The sequence below is a fragment of the Chaetura pelagica genome, unplaced genomic scaffold (assembly GCF_000747805.2).
Source record: "Chaetura pelagica isolate M959 unplaced genomic scaffold, ChaPel_1.0 scaffold101, whole genome shotgun sequence".
Classification (NCBI taxonomy): Eukaryota; Metazoa; Chordata; class Aves; order Apodiformes; family Apodidae; genus Chaetura; species Chaetura pelagica.
Window position 1 is genome coordinate 4183761 of NW_009952564.1, and position 17395 is coordinate 4201155.

Consider the following 17395-nt stretch of genomic DNA (forward strand, 5'->3'; position numbering starts at 1 on the left):
GAATGCCATATATCCAGGATGCGTAACAGCTAAGAAGTTCCAATTCCTTAAGATTGAACCCCACGGCTAAAAAGAGAAGGCAAACAATTAAACAGATGTAGCCAGGCAGTTACAGACTTCTAATAAAACTCAAGTAAATTTGTCAGAGAGACCTACAGTGTTTTAACTTTAGAAGAAAAATACACTATTTTGGTTAAGGTCTAAATAGTACAAAAAACTGTCTTATATATCCAACTTTGCTATAAGGGTTCTTTCAAAATAATTATTCCAAGAATATTAAGTGTAAATGTTGGAATAAGATTTTTGAAGAAATGTAAAGGGTTCTCCTATTTGTAGCTACATAAAATATTAAAGATCATAGTTAGAACCTGGAGAGTATGACTCCATGATGGTTTAATAAAAACACAATTACACAATTAAGCCTATTCCAGAGAGGTCCTGCAGCCCTTTTCATAGTTAATGATAAGTAACACTAACAAATGAAACCTAATAAAGCCACTAATTTGAGCTGTCATTCTTTTTCTTATGCTCTACTTCTTCATTTCTTCAGTTACCACAATGGTACTACAGCCAGAAAACAAAACAAATGTTTACAGCATTTCATCACAGTCTTTGATGACCTGAATAGCAAATGCTTCAGAAAACTCAGTGCCTGATACACTATCACTTTGAAGATTATAGAACAGTTGTTTACTGTAAATGAAGGATGTTTTTGAAGTAGTGGATTAAAACAAATACATTAAGTGTTCCTTGCCAGCATTTGTAGAGACAAGAAACTACCTCTCAGTGGTTTGGTGATTTTTTTTTAAATGCATTTGTCAAAAGATCAAGGCAGGTGAAGTTAAGCAACACAAGAGAAGGCTTGTGTTCTTGTGTGCCCTGCCAATTCCCTTTGAAAATACTTCTAAGGGCTAGTAAGGCAGAAATGAAATGCCTGTGTGGCACACTTGAGTGGAGTATCCTAACAGTTCTGCCTGAGATTATGATACATTTCCCAGGCAAACCCTAACCACTACTTAAACATGCATGAAAGCCTGTTTTATTTTACAATTAATACCTCTTTAAATCAGACACAAGAACTAGAACAGCAAAGTTTCAGTACAGAGGCCATAAGAAAACTCAAGTGTTCAAATTTGCACTAAAGGAAGGAGAAAAAAAACCAAATCATGATCTTAGATGTAACATTACCTCTTGCCAGCTCCTCTCTGCACCTTCATCAAAAATAGGTGCCAGGAAGCTTCATCATATGAGAAATTTTAATTGCCTTCACTAGTGAAATAAGGCAGCTGACTCTTCCCCTTTTACCACACCAATGATTACTTCACAAAAATACAATGTTCTTTCTCCTGTTGTGTTACTCAAGTGCGTGCATGCATGTAAACTAAAAAGGATGAGTACATTCAGTACTTAGACATTTTGTTCGACTGTGGTAATATAGAGGCTTGCAACAGTAGTTTATAAAATAAACTCAAGTAGCCTGCAAATTCCTTGGTTAGTCACAACAATCAAGCTTCTAAGTTTTCAGTAGACAGTAACTTCCTCAAATGCTTGGACTCTCTACAGAATATCACACTACTGCTATACCTAGAAAATTATGAGACACTATGAAAAATCAAAGGGCAAGAACTCATAGCTGACCTTGTGCACACAAGAGTATTACAGAAGCAGAAATGTTAAATGGGAAAAGATTTGTGCACTTAATCATCTACAGAAATGTTTTTGCACAAAAAGACTACTTAACCAAGCATGTTAACAGTGAAATAATGAAGTTTCTTTCCTTCAAAGCAGCTGCCTATTCCACCATGATAGCTTTACTTCTGGCCAGAGAACACAGCACTTTAAGCTGTGCATGTCTCCAGTGAGGAGGCAGGGGGAGCAACTTCATTTTTACAGGATCTCAACATACAAAGTAGTCTTGCTTTCTTCTGTGAATAAGCATCATTATAAACAGAGCCTTTCTGTAACACAACCCACAGTTGGCAAAACAGTATTTTGATTACTTAAACAATTGGGATTTTCTCTCTGTGGGTGTATGCACATAGTTACAAAAGCTGTTTAAAAACTAGAGAAGTAAAATGTAACCTCAGGGAGAGGTTCTCAGATCAAGTTCACTGCAAGTTCCCTTCAATGGTTGCACAGCTATTGCACCAGCTAGTGATCTGTTTGACAAAAATTCTCTCTCTTTCTCTTTTGTTAAATTAAAAGTTAAGCCTAACCAGTCTTCTCTTACACATACCAGTACTGCTGACCACTTTTTCTAGCACAAGGCATTGTAATGAATCAAACCAGCAATGACCTCACAAAGAAACTAATGCAAACAGACACTCCTTGGCTTACAGAAAAGGAAAATAAATTCACTGGCTTGCAGAACAAGGAAAATAAGTCTCATTTGATATTTCTTTCCTGAAGTTCAGTGCAATCTATAAGGACCCCATGCAGCATCAGAACACAGTTACTTCTCAAATCACCAACCTCTCATTTAAATTTGTATTTGATGTACAGATTAAAACAAACCAAAAAATATTCCCCAAACTCTGTTACTATTCATGAGAAGAATGCTTAGGGGGAAAAAAATCCTACAGAAAAAAACATAAATAAACACATTTCACAGTCACCTATGTTGCAACCAAAGAGACTCACATTTTGCAGTCAAGTGTGAGATCAGGATTTGGGCTTGATTACTAATCTGAACACCAGATTAGTTTGCCAAATACTCAATTAAAGGGAGAAACTTTGACAAAGTAGAAACTGATTCCAAGGCAGGAGAGTTCAACATAGGAATCCTTGCTCATATCAAGCTCCATATAAAGGGCAAAGCTTAGGGGGATTTTGCTAAAGCAGCGTAACTTACAATGATCTATATTCTCTAGTTTATGATTTTGTCAAACAGATAGAATCCCCAAAGCTTTGTTCAAATTTCCATAACCCGTGTGTGCTTGACTAAGTGATCAATGTTTGTTGTTAAACAGAAAGATTACTTACACCATAACATTTTCAACTTTCATATGGTTTTGACTCAAAATGGAGAAGAGATCATAAATATCAAAGCACTGTAAACTAAAACCACTAATCACCTCCTGACAAATCTTAGTATCAAGTTCATAATGGCACCCTTTCCCATAACAGCAAAACCAGGGAAGCTGAACAGAGATTATCACAGAATAACATGGAAGAAACATATGGCCCATGCTTTCTCATAAAATTGGCATTTTGAACATACCTGCAACAGGCTAATAAATATTAATGGCATCATAGAATCATGTAGATCAGAAAATACTTTTAAGACTGTTGAGTCCATTAACCTAGCACTGCCAAGTCCCCAGCTAAACCACATCCCTAAGTGCTTGATAACCCTTAAGGTGAAGAAATTTTTCCTAATCCTAATCCTCCTCTGGAGCAAATTGAGGCTGTGCACCAATTTATTACTGTACAGAGTAAAGAAAGTAAACAACCAAATAAACGGTTGCATATCTCAAGAATTCCTATTTACAAAAGAAATATGCAAAGTGATAAGTTCAGAATCAGTACATCCAATATGGATGCAAACTATTACAGCCTTTTATATTGACTGAAATATCTCAAGCACGTTCTGTAGAAGGGACACAAGAATAATAGAGGCATGTAACATACACACAAGCTCATTTCAGATAAACATTACCTATTAATAAGAATACAAGTAATGCTATTCCCAAAGACAGTCCCTTATTGTAAATAAACATCAGAGCATTACTGGCAAAAATATGTTCAGAAAGAAAAGCATCAGGTCTATATCAAGCCTGAAGCAAAAAAAAAATAAAAAAAAAATCACAGTCATATGCACCTTCCCTTATGTGTATAAACACTTCATATGAGTATACATAGGTACAAAAGCATAATGAAAACTCAAGTAAAACTTAGGTAAGTAACTGAAGGTCTACATTTCTAGGAATACATTTAAGAATAGTGAAAAATAAGTAAGCAGCAAACACAAAGATACTATGATCTTACTTAATATGTGCAGAAATTCAGTAGGTATTGCTGGATGTTTTCAGTTTTTCTCTGAAGAACTAAAAAAATTGCACAATTTATTTCTGAATTGTAGTGCTTCAGTTAGTTCAGTTTTCCCACAAAATCTGCTTCCTGGACCCATAGGTACTTGCCTCAGGTTCCCAAATACATACAAGCATCAAAAATTTTAAAACCTTACCTGAAATAATCTAGTGAAGATATCAAATTCAAAAATTGAAATGTAGTCATTGCAGGTCAAGTCAATAGTGGACTTAAGAGCCATTGCTTCCAAACCAGAGCTTATCTGATGAACTTCATGAAGACACTGCCTAAATACTTTCCATGGCACTATAGTTCTGTGAGGGGGGTGGAAACAGTAAATTTAATAAAACCACATATTTAAGATTTGATACCTTATTTAAACATCAGAACTGGACATTCAAAGAAGTGGAACATTAATTTGGATTCTCTACAGACACACACAAAAATATTTCTAAAATAAAGATTTCTGAAAACAGTCTAAGGAAATGAAAGAACTGTTTACCTTCCTTCAAACGCAGTTAAGGTATCATCTTTTTTACAACAATAAATATTCCAACTTCCTTAGAAGGGCAACAAAAGGAACTCCACAGAAAATGAAGTATCTTACCAGGCAAGTGTTGCAACCAATCTCACACCCTCTCAAAGATAACGTAAAGGACCAGCTTCGTGCTTGGTACAAAAACTCCTTTCTTCACTGCCTAAGTTCTCAGAATTACAAGCATCAGTTTAGAATCTACTGTGATGACATTTTCTATAGCTAAAGCTCATAACCATTGGTCAAGTAATGTGACAGCAATCAACCAGGTACCACCAATACTGGTTCAAGGCCTGTCATAGCCAATGACGCTTACATGATTATTACAAGACACATCTTTTCAGATCTTCACCTATTTCCAGATGGGGAGTATTTTCAGACAGTAGTGAATGAGGGAAAAAGTGGTAAATCAGAATATAACGAAATTAAAATTCTCCTCTCTAATACAAAACTTTGTTCTGTCAAATTCAGTTTCTACTTGCATAGTCTGAGATACTGCAAGTTAGTTATTTTGTCAGTCAAACACTTGTATTTGGAATTTGACATAAGGCTGATCACTTGGAAGTGCTCTATTTTATCATTCTCAAAACTATGAGAAATTCATAGAATCATAGAATCTTAGGGGCTGGAAGGGACCTCGAGAGATCATCTGGTCCAACCCCCTGCCAGAGCAGGGTCACCTAGAGTACATCACACAGGAACTCATCCAGGTGGGTTTTGAATGTCTCCAGTGAGGGAGACTCCACAACCTCCCTGGGCAGCCTGTTCCAGGGCTCTGTCACTCTTACAGTAAAAAATTTTTTTCGGATATTCACCTTGAACCCCCAATGCTCCAATTTACACCCATTACCCCTTGTCCTATCACTGGTCATCACTGAGAAAAGCCTAACTCCGTCCCCCTGACACTCACCCCTTACATATTTGTAAACATTGATGAGGTCACCCCTCAGTCTCCTTTTCTCCAAGCTAAAGAGACCCAGCTCCCTCAGCCTTTCCTCATAAGGGAGATGTTCCACTCCCTTAATCATCTTTGTAGCTCTGCGCTGGACTCTTTCGAGCAGTTCCCTGTCCTTCTTGAACTGAGGGGCCCAGAACTGGACACAATACTCCAGATGTGGCCTCACCAAGGCAGAATAGAGGGGGAGGAGAACCTCTCTTGACCTACTAACCACACCCTTTCTAATGCACCCCAGGATGCCATTGGCCTTCTTGGCCACAAGGGCACATTGCTGGCTCATGGTCATCCTCCTGTCTACCAGGACCCCCAGGTCTCTTTCACCTACACTACTCTCCAGCAGTTCAGCCCCCAACCTGTACTGGGACATGGTGTTGTTCTTCCCCAAATGTAAAACTCTGCACTTCCCCTTGTTGAATTTCATCATGTTTCTCCCCGCCCAACTCTCCAACCTATCTAAGTCTCTCTGAATGGCAGCACAGCCTTCTGGTGTGTCAGCCACTCCTCCCAGCTTAGTGTCATCAGCAAACTTGCTGAGGGTACATTCTATACCCTCATCCAGGTCGTTGATGAAGATGTTGAACAACACCGGTCCCAGTACCGACCCCTGTGGGACTCCACTAGTCACACACCTCCAACCAGATTCTGCCCCATTGACTACAACTCTCTGACTCCTTCCTTTCAACCAGTTCCTAATCCACCTCACTTCCTGATCACCAAACCCATACCTGATCAACTTTTCTACAAGGATGCTGTGGGAGACGGTGTCAAATGCTTTACTGAAATCAAGATAAACCACATCTACCGCTCTACCATCATCTATCCACCTAGTAATTTCCTCATAGAAGGCTATGAGGTTAGTCAAACATGATTTACCCTTGATAAAACCATGCTGACTGCTCTTGATGACCCCCATGTCCTTGATGTGCCTGGAGATAGTGACAAGAACAAGTTGTTCCATCACCTTTCCAGGGATGGAGGTGAGGCTGACCGGTCTATAGTTACCCGGGTCCTCCTTCTTGCCCTTCTTGTAGACTGGAGTGACATTTGCTATCCTCCAGTCCTCAGGCACCTCACCTGTTGCCCATGACTTACTGAAGATGATGGAGAGTGGCCTAGCAATGACCTCCGCCAGCTCCCTCAGCACCCTTGGGTGCATTCCATCTGGACCCATTGATTTATGGATGTCCAGATTACTCAACTGATCCCTAACCCAATCTTCATCTACCATGTCAAACTCTTCCTCTATCTTGACCTCTTCTGGGGCTATATGAATCTGGGGCTCATAGGGAGATCCTGCAGGAGTGAAGACAGAGGCAAAGAAGGCATTCAGCACCTCTGCCTTCTTTATATCCTCTGTCACCAGGGCTCCCACCTCATTCCTCAGTGGGCCAATACTGCCTCTAGTGCTAGTTTTGCTAGCTATGTATTTGAAAAAGCCCTTTCTATTATCCTTAACCTGACTTGCAAGGTTAAGTTCCAAGGAGGCCTTAGCTTTCCTAATTGCCTCCCTACATCCTCTGACAACAGTCCTATATTCCTCCCAAGTGACCAGCCCCTCCTTCCATGATCTATAGATTTTCCTTTTCCACTTAAGTTTGCCCAGTAGTTCCTTCTTTAACTATGCAGGTCTCCTAGCACCCTTACTAGATTTCCTAACCATTGGGACACTCTGATCCTGTGCTTGCAAGAAGTGGTCCTTGAATGTTGACCAGCTATCTTGAGCCCCTTTATCTTCTAGCACCCTGTCCCATGGGATTTCCCTTAATAGATGATTGAGGAGACCAAAGTTTGCCCTGTGGAAGTCCAGGGTTCTGGTCCTGCTGGGTATTTTGTTCCTTCCACACAGGATCCTGAACTCCACCATCTCATGATCACTGCAGCCAAGGCTGCCATTGACCACCACTGCTTCAACAAGGCCCTCCTTGCTGGTTAGTACAAGATCCAGCAAATTGTTCAATAATATCAATTATTCTCATGTCATTAAGGTCAAATCCAGATTTTGCAAAGCCATAAAATATTCTCTTAAAAAGTTCTGTTTCATATTGAGAGCATATTATATGATATTTTAGAAGCATTTCAATTAACAAAAATGCAACCAGCATATAAGTATTTACAAACATATAACTACTTTCTGGACGTAAAAAGATCTCACACATTCATAGCAATATTTTTTTAATAACTGCTAAAATTAAAAGTTACACAGGCCTCACAAACTCGTCTATATTTTGTGGAATTTTTATTAGTTCACATTGCCTTATTTTTATAAGATCCAAAATACTTTATTTCAATTTTTCCTAACTATTTTCTTAGGTGGAAATGTATATTACTAAGTAGTACAGTGATACTGTACTGTAAGAAGAAAACAGACAAACTGTTTTAAGTTGGTCCTGCACAATAAATATTATGCAGTTAATCTAAATTAAAATAAGTAGTAATTTGATCTTCAAGACTGAAAGCATGGTGCTGTATGTAATCACATCAGGCATTCACTACGTTTGTAAGTGGAAAGAAATCTACTTGTTACTTATACTGAGAAAGTCATAAATGATAAAATGTGAAGTTTAATAGATCTCAGCAGATACCTTCATCTGTGTATGAAAAACAGGAAACCACAAAGAACTGAAGAGAGATACCACATCAGATGCCATTTAAGAAAGAACGCACATCAAATTTTGATTATGGTAGATACAGAACAAAACAGTGCACTCGGTTCAGAGAATGAAGTTGGAAAACATCAGTGCTCTCATGGTGTTAAAGTTGTCTTAGTTCAAGAGACTACTGTTTATTCAGTTCCTGTAACCCTCTCTCTGAAGTGTGTTCTGATTCTGTTTGTAAACCACCCTAAATTGTTACAGCAATGGGAGCACACTGAAATGGGTGTTTTTTTTTTAAAGTGTTTTGGTTTGTGGCTGGGTTTGTTTTGTTTTCCATGAAAACACGTCCATCAGATGTGATTAAGAAGTAGGATCTTCTGCTATCTATCTCGCACCCACAAAACCCCACCAACAGAGATAACAAAGAAAAGTTTCCAGGAGAATGTCTTTAGAGCACTGCTGGCTGGTACTTTGGCAATTAGTTAATGAAATAACATAGACATTTATTTTGTGAGACTTCTCCAAGAACAAGTGGTGGCCCCAACTTAAAATTCACTAAATTCAGCAGATTAATTTTTTTTTCTGCAGCTTTCTGAAATAGGTCTCTTATCTCCTGCCTTCTTAAATAAAGGTTAGAATTGGGTGCTGAAGCCTGTTAATTCCTATTTTTCAGCAGCTAATTTTATATAATTCCTAAATAATTTGAAACAGCACCAGCCAGGGATTATTTCTCCCCCAGTGTCTCTCTCCAGTTTATACATACAAATGGAGGGAGACCTTGCAGACAGCACACATTCACTTGCTCTCTTGAGACCTTGTAGGCAACACGTATGCACTAATAATGAGTATGCTGTGGACTCTGCACCCAGAGAAAGATCCTGCAACACCCTCTTCTGCTCCTCCAGCACTGGAATCCAGTGACCTTTCAGGCATGCTTAAGAAACACCCTCCTTAGGCAGAGATCAAGAAGGGGGTCACAAAGAATGCTTCCCACAGTGTCGTGGGAGTTAAAGAGGTTTTCGTAGATGGCTGACAAGTTGAGTTTCTGTTTGAATTAACATTTCACTGCTGTTGCTTTCTTGTGTTTTAGGAGATATACAGCCTTTGAAAACACCTTTTCATTATTCAAATCTAAAGAGCTATTTTTTGTTCGGGGAGATGGCAGGTGCAGTGAGAAGGGAAGGGAACAGGACCAATCAAGCCGAGGTTGAGATTAGGGCTGTCTTAGTTAATAGCATGATTTGAGTGTTGTTCAAATATATATATATATATATATATATTTAATTTAAAATACATTTTTTAAAAGTTGCCCTTACAGAAAGAAAACAACATGATCTTGATTGTAATGAAATGCTGCCTGCAACATTCAGCTCTTGAACCATAGAAGGCATCTCCTATAAATATTTTCAGTCATCTTTGTCTTAGTAATATTTGTTGCATCACGCCCTAATCATACGCTGCACTAAAGGCTGGCAGGTATTCTGCACATGCCTCATGCTATTAGGCTGACCTTGGAAGAGATGAGTCAGTCAGCTCTACTAGGGCTGATCAGAAAGATTTGATTTGACATCCTAGGATGATAAGTTCTCTGTAGAATTAGGTTGAGGAGGTGTAGTGTGTCAGTATTTCAGGTATTCAGTTGTAGTTAGGAAAACTACCCCTTGTAGCAGAACACACATGAGACAGCTGAGACACTGTTCTGGGGAGCATCTTTTGTGAGAGGATGATGCTATACAGTGACTTTACTTCCTTCAGATGTTTGATGCCCAAAGTTAAGAGACAGACCCAGGGCTTTGGTAAGTTTCTTTTAATAACATAATTTGGGGGAAAAAACCAGGACACTGAAGTAATATAAAGCTACCTGACTACATGTACATACTGTTATTGTGCTACATATTACTTTATTATGGCTTTAAATCTGTTCAAAATCTTCAGAGAGATAATTTTAGATGGAAACAAAAATATAAAGGGAGCTGAAACACACACCTTATAAAGCAGAAAAAGGTTATGGAGGACCTTTTACAAGGAAAACCTAATCTGCTAATCCTGCCAAACTTCCAGGAAACAATCCATACAGTGTCTTTGTATTGCCTTTCGTCATCATTGTAACAGAAGCAGGCTTATGCCAATTTTAGGAAAGAAAACACAAAACAAGTGATCCTGAATAATTTTTCCTGAAGATGATTTCTGCCCCCACCATCTCTCTCATACAAACAATACTATCTCAGCATTTACCTTGGAGCTGTCTTCTTATTTAAGGGTCCTGTCAAAACCCCTGAAGTAAGCCATTTCTCCCTCAAGCCTCCCAAAATGTCACTACTTCTCCACATTTCTTCTGCAATAGTAAAATTAGTAAATATATTTGAAGAATGGTCCATTCAGAAATATCCCGATCAAAGTACAATTATTTTAAAAATAACTTTTATACAGGATGGTATATAATTATTATTAATTATTATTGAGACACGTCCAAGGTAGATGTCACTCTAATCTCAGACAGACTTAACACCATCCACACAACTTCCATATGCCTAAAGCAGAGGCATTAGTGTTCAGCATGTAATTTTCAAGCAATTCAGCAGAGGAATTTAGGTCCTCCCTTCCCTCCTACCCTAGTCATGTGTACATAGGATTTTCTTAAACTCCCTGAATGTTGCTGCATTATTAAAAAGCAAAAGACATTAAAATAAACTTGGAGAGGAAGAAAATATTTTATGAGCATGCAGAGTACAGCACTTCAGTAAAATGGCAGAGATGCAGCAATTCTGGAACATCAAGTGACACTGCTCCCATTCTGAACCAGAGCAGACCACAAGTATGTCTAGGAAGGTAAACATATACCTATGTAACTCACAGTTCACATTTTTGTCGGCAAGAGACTCTCAAATATGGCCAGAAAACATAACATTACTGGGACATGACTGTATCCAGAGCAAATTAAAAAATGTTCAAGAAAATACTGACCCAGATTGAAACAACATTCTTTGCAAGTCTGCAGTGAGCAATGTGGATTTTGATTATCATCACTGAACAGAGCATTTCTTAAGACTGCAGCTTCAGTTTTAAATGAAAGGCCACATGTTTTCACTACTTCTGAACTACAGCACAAATAACTGACACATAGAAGGCTTGAGAAGTTCAGTCCCAAGGAAAAAAAGGAATTCTGCCATATCGTGCCAGTACAATCATTAAATAGTGACATAATGCAGAACAAATATAGATTAATCTAACATGAGAAAAGAGAAGGTAAAAGAAAGAAAATGAGTCCTATGAAATGGAGACAACATACCACCAAAATAACCACTTTCAAAGCCACATAACTGGACATTATGGGAGAGACAGCAAGTTAGAACTTCCTTGAGGGACACAGAAAGTTTACCCAAAGGGGTACACACTTATCTATATGTTTCCAAATCTGATCTCTAACCACAAATCTGAAGCCCACCCATGATTTTGCACATCCTTTTATACTTAAAATACTGCCTCTGCTGCCTATCCATCAAGAATCTATTCTCCTGTCTCACAATCTTGTGCGCCAACTATTACAACTTCCTTTTTTCTACCCTTTGTACATGCAATTTTACCTTATTCTTAGTCACCCAGAATAGCTGCAAAGACTATTATTGTCCATTTATGTTTTTTAATCATGTCTGGCAGCTTTCTACTGACTAGCTCTTCTCTATAATATTATTTATCTTTTTGTTAAAACTTGTGTATCTCACATTTGTATGAAAAAGATCATGTAAGATAATTTCTCACTAGAACCCAGAGAATAGCACAGTCTTCCTCCAGCTCAAGTTTTCAAACAAGGATACCAAGAAGCCTATTTCCAGGGCTGCTGATCAGCCAGAACCATCCTCTTAAAGCCCCATTCCTTATTTACTTCCTTCTTTTTAAAAGCTCCTGTTGACAAAACATGTCTTGATGTTGATGTAGGCTGGGGCATTATGTTGACTGCCTCTTCCTCTTTCACCATTTTTCCCCTCACACTTCAGTTCATACTCAGATTTGAAGCTCTCTGGACCAGGACCACCTCTTCAGTTGGTATTTTTAGTGTTCAGGCAACACTAGGGCTCTTGGGCACTTTCAGCAGCAACAACAGGAAATCAGGTAATAAAGTAAGAGGATCAATAAGGTGTTAAAACCTGGTTTATCTGAGGTCTCGCTTTCTGACAGCTAAATGTTTTCAAGTTAAGTTGTGCATTGTGGTCTGCCTGTTTTACTGCTTCTTCTCTGAACCCAAGCCACAAAGGCTACGTTTGTCCTACCCCGAGCCATAAAGCACTGACCACAGGAGAACCACAACTACTCAAAAGTTGGAATATCAGTTTAAAATACCTTATTTAACTGCTACACAGAAATCAACAGCCACATTTTTTCCTAAATTCCAATAAAAATAAATACATTACAGGTCTCAGTCTGGGAGGAGGTGGAAGGAGAGGTGCCAGAGCATTAAAAGAGTAGTGTGTTTGACCTACGAGTGAAAGAATTTCTGTTTTCTCAGAAACTAAAAGGTGGGAGAAATCAATTTATTTAACAACAGTAAAAGAAGAGTTTTCAATTTTTTAAAGTTTCAAAATGAGGAGTAAAACCTTACAAGTTAAAAAAAAATGGCAGAACCATGGAGAATCGAAAGTCTAACAACATTGACATTTCCCTGCTGATTCATTCTACAATATGAAGACAGCCACAAATCACAAATTTCAATAGTACAAAGCCCTGCATGACTTCACTGTAGCTTTGAAATTCAGGGGCTGGAAAGATCTGTTAGGTCATCTCACCCACTCTCCTTCTCAGTTCAGAATCACTCCCAGTGGTATTTTGCACGTTTTTCCTCAGAAGAGAAAACTAGCAAAAGATGTAAAGTGCTACTAAAATAAGCGAGGAACCAGAGGAAATTAACATCAAGCCCTACTACAGTGATAAAATGTGGATAATGAAGAAGCCGTCAGATTATGTTTTATATGCATATTTACAACCCACTGGGGGTTAGTAAAGTATCTGTAAACAAATGTAACTGCTGATTACATGCCTTACAATTTCACAGTTCCATTTAACATTACTGTTTTGCTGTACATTTAAATATCATTTGCTTCAGCACATCTGTAATGGTAAACCATAGCTGAAGATTCATTCCAGTAAAACCATTTGCTCCAATAATTGTATTCTAGTAATCAGTACAAATGAAAAAAAATCACACTGTCTCAATTTCACTGCTTGCCTGCTTTTGACAGTAACAAGCTCTTTCTTGGTATAGTTCTCAACCTAATGTTTTGACTTTGGCCATAGTGGAAAGCTTGACTCAATTTATTCCTTACTTCTTTCTCAGCCAGCTTCTTCATTCTTTTTGTTTCCAGGTAACAAAAGACTGGCCAAGCCTAGAACTGAATTCTTCTCTCTCCAATATCTTCACTTAACTACTGACATCCAGTCTCTGTTTCCAGTGTATAGGACAAAGGAAATTAAACAGGTCACAGAATCATGGAATGGTTTAGGTTGGAAAGAACTTCTAAAGATCATCTAGTCTAATCCCCCCTGCCATGGGCAGGGACAAATTATTTTCTTCTAGGTTAGACATCAGGAAGAAATTCTTCACCATGAGGTAAGGTATTTTTTACAAACAAGAGAGAAGTCCAGGCTTGCTGTGTAAGAGATGCAGCCAGGGAACACTTTTCCTCCCTGTGCTCCTTCACTGCACAGCATACCTAACCAGAGCCTGAGGTTTCAGATGGTCCTAGGGGCCTCTCTTTAGGTGGCTGGGTTGGAAACAGATTTTATCAGTTGCTTGCAACACCCAAAACCTTTATGTAGGCTCTATTTCCAAGGAAGTGATACCAGTATATTTGCAAACTAATTTGTCATGACAGGCCCATTGTAAAAGATGTGGCTTACAGGTACACTTGCCACATATTTCTAAATGGATTAGAAAAGAATGAATGTTTAAAAAGCTTCAGGCATTTTGTTTAAAAAGGAGATTAAACATAATGCTAAATAAACCCTTTCCTTATCTGTTTATTTGACAGACATGCTGTCACATGTTTTAGGTTACTTAAGCACAATTAACTAAACCTGAGATAATGGCAAAGCTGCCAAGCACAGATCAACAATTCAACACTTAGAAGACAGGTAACTAAAACAGCTTCAGTTCATTAGAAAAAAGCTAGGAACACTAATAACAGTGGTTATTCACCTAGTCTGAAAGCAAAGCACCTGAGAAGACAGAACTCAGAAAACATCCAGGCTATACTAGGTAACCAAGGTTACATACGTAATTAATTGGACATCCAAAAATAGCCTTGATTCCTAGGCATTTTTGGTGCATGGATGCTTAAAAAAACAAAACAAACAAATAAAAAACCCACAAGAAAAGCACCAAAAATACAAACCAAATTTATCAAAGTACATGTGGGCATGGGAGAGAAAGGGGGAAGTCAGAGGGTTCGTATTGAGAGCACATATTTAAAGATGCATTTTATGAAAAAAAAAATAAATCATAAGCAGGAAAAAAACCATCATGCTAAGAGCCCTGGTGCCCTGAAAAGGATGAGAAAGAAGTGCTCCAGGGGTGAGTTAAGTAAGAGAAGAGTCAAGTGTGAACAAGAGAAAGACATGGAGCAGAGAGAGGAAGACAAGAAATTCAGGGAACTGAGTTGTTCAGATGGACCAATGCAGCTGAAAACTTCTTCTTACTAACCTTATTCTGATAAAAACTTAATAATATGCCATGGTACCCTACTGTCTGACACCTCAAGTACCTATCTATTGTGCCATCTCCCAGCAGAAACTGGCAGGACCACTAGAAGCAAACTTGAAGGGAAGCACTTGAATCTCACACAGAAAATACAAGTCAGTGAAGAAATACAAAGAGGAACATGACAGTGAACAGGGAACTTGATTAAACTGGTTAAGATGAAATGACAGAAAGAAACAGCACAGCTTGCAGAATATGAGATCTGTAAATCCCAATGACAGAAATCAAGACAGCTGGCAAAGAGCATTCAAGGACAGAGCCCAACAGGAGAAGAGAAGGACCACAAAGAGATTTTAAATTCTGAGAGCTGCTAAGCAAACAGGAGAGAGGAAGGGAAAGGAACAGTGAACAAAGATGGTGATTAGAACTTTTTTTCAAAGTTCCTGTCTTTCTTTCCTTGCCATGTTTTTTAAAAGCCTCATCTGATAGAGCACTCCACATGACGTAAACTAATCAATCCGATAACTTTATCTGAAGTTTTGCAGGTATTTTGAAGATCATCTTCACATTAAAGCAATCACCTTCCCATTGATACTGCAACTTTATCATACTCTAACATTATTTATGTGGGAAATACATATGTTAGAAGACTCAAGTTACCAGATAACAGTGTAATGGAAGCTGGCAGTACATGTGTTTAGACTAGATAAAAAAAAAAAAGTGAAACTTGTAAATTCACAGTGAACAAATTAATTTGCAAAAGTGCCAACCTACTATGCTAGGATTCTAAATAAAGAATCCAAGCCATATTTTAAAGAGCTGCTCTTGCTCAGAAAATGTAACACATTGTTGCAGGAATTGTTCTCTGACTTGCTATGGCCTACATTGTGCAAGATACCATGATGTGATGACCAGGATGACTGCTCCATTATATTGCAAAATAAACAAACCTCTTGCCTCCTCTCTCTAATGTCACTTTTACACTAATAAACTACGCATATCTAAAGTGATGAAGCTATGCATCTTCTATTAGCCTATGCCCGTGTCACAAACGAAATTGTTTCCCTAAAACAAACAAAACCCCAATACTCACACTTGCCTACTTTTCCAGTTTCAATACTGCATGTGCTATAAGGATTTAATCACATATCTACAAGTAACACTTAGCATTAATTTTATGACTCATTCTTGAACAGTAAGTTTCTCCAAAACCTGCTTCTGATTAAACCTTCCAACATACCTCCAGTTATTATATCTCTTTCTGTAACAGAACTTGAACAAAAGCAAACATCATCCCCTGTGACTATGTTATAGGTAGTACAGTAGTAGAAAAAAAAAGTTTATAAATAAGGAATCAAAGCATTATTTCATTGAATCATAGAACTATTCAGGTAGGAAAAGCCCCTTGGGATCACTGAGTCCAACCATCATCCCTACTCTACAAAGTTATCCCCTAAACCATATCCACCAACACCACATCAAAAATTACCCTTAAACACATTCAGGGATGGTAACTCAACCATCTCCCTGGGCAGCCTATTCCAGTGTCTGTTTCAATTACTTAAAAACCACTAAGTATTGTAGTAGTTACAAAGTTAAAGATGGGATAAAGAAACACACTGTCCATGAGACCAATATCAAGTTCCTAATTCAGACTTTAGGGTTATCATTTGTAGAATATATATGCGTAATATAAAAAGGACATGATTTGCCATGAAAACAATATATGGTCTTCACCCTGTTACGGAACCAATAAACTTCATGCAATGTAGTCTAATTTATGACCACAAGTCTCCTGGATAGAACTGCCCATACATTTGTACTCATCCTTTGAGTGACTTACAACATTGCTAAAAAAAATTTTGTTAATGACAGATTTAGCAACTTCAGCCAATTTAAAGACTTGGACAAAAAATTACCTTTAAAATGCCCACTCACATACTGATAATCATTATTTTGAAAATATAATTCCTTTTCATGCTTATAAGTAAAATTTAAGATTTTGCAAAATGTTAGTACTTACTTTTCTCCAAAGAATTTTCTCCAGAAATCTGCAGCATCAGCTTTGGTGATACGGAAGTTATCACCCTGGAACTGGCCATTTGGAAAAATAGCTTTGATTTCTGCTAGCATGTGGCTGAAGATGAGGGATAGCTTTGTTAGGTTTCTCCTGCAAATGTAATAAGGAAAAAAATAAAACACATGAAATCCTTAAATTTCAATAAATTTAATCAGTCATTCAGTATCTTGTATATCTTACATATTTGTGTAATAATCCCTGTGTGACACAATAAAAACACTGAGCTTTCAACTGAAAACTTATCAAACACAAATCAGTAGTTTATGTTCCCATGTATTTCTGAGGATGTATTTATCATAAGCCCTCATGAATACCATATAATTTGTTCAGTAGATCTTTGTTTAGAACAGATTTGAGTTCTCAGATGCATATTCCAGATACATTTCTGATCCCCTAAAGATTAACCACGTGCATTTCATTTAATCACTTCAGAAGGAGAAATTTATACTAATTAGACAGCTAATACATTTAAAACAAAACAAAACAAACTAACAACAAACATTACACA

At 37.8% G+C, this 17395-nt stretch overlaps 1 protein-coding gene across 1 annotated transcript in view; it reads right to left on the reverse strand.

The window, feature by feature from the left end:
- Nucleotides 1-17395, reverse strand: part of CBLB (Cbl proto-oncogene B, E3 ubiquitin protein ligase) — a 122495-nt gene that overhangs the window by 47246 nt on the left and 57854 nt on the right. The window contains exons 3-5 of the mRNA XM_009993357.1: nucleotides 16831-16977; nucleotides 4187-4343; nucleotides 5-66 (exon numbers count right to left, since the gene is read on the reverse strand). Coding sequence (XP_009991659.1) covers nucleotides 5-66; nucleotides 4187-4343; nucleotides 16831-16977 — 366 coding nt within the window. The remainder of the gene's footprint in view (nucleotides 1-4; nucleotides 67-4186; nucleotides 4344-16830; nucleotides 16978-17395) is intronic.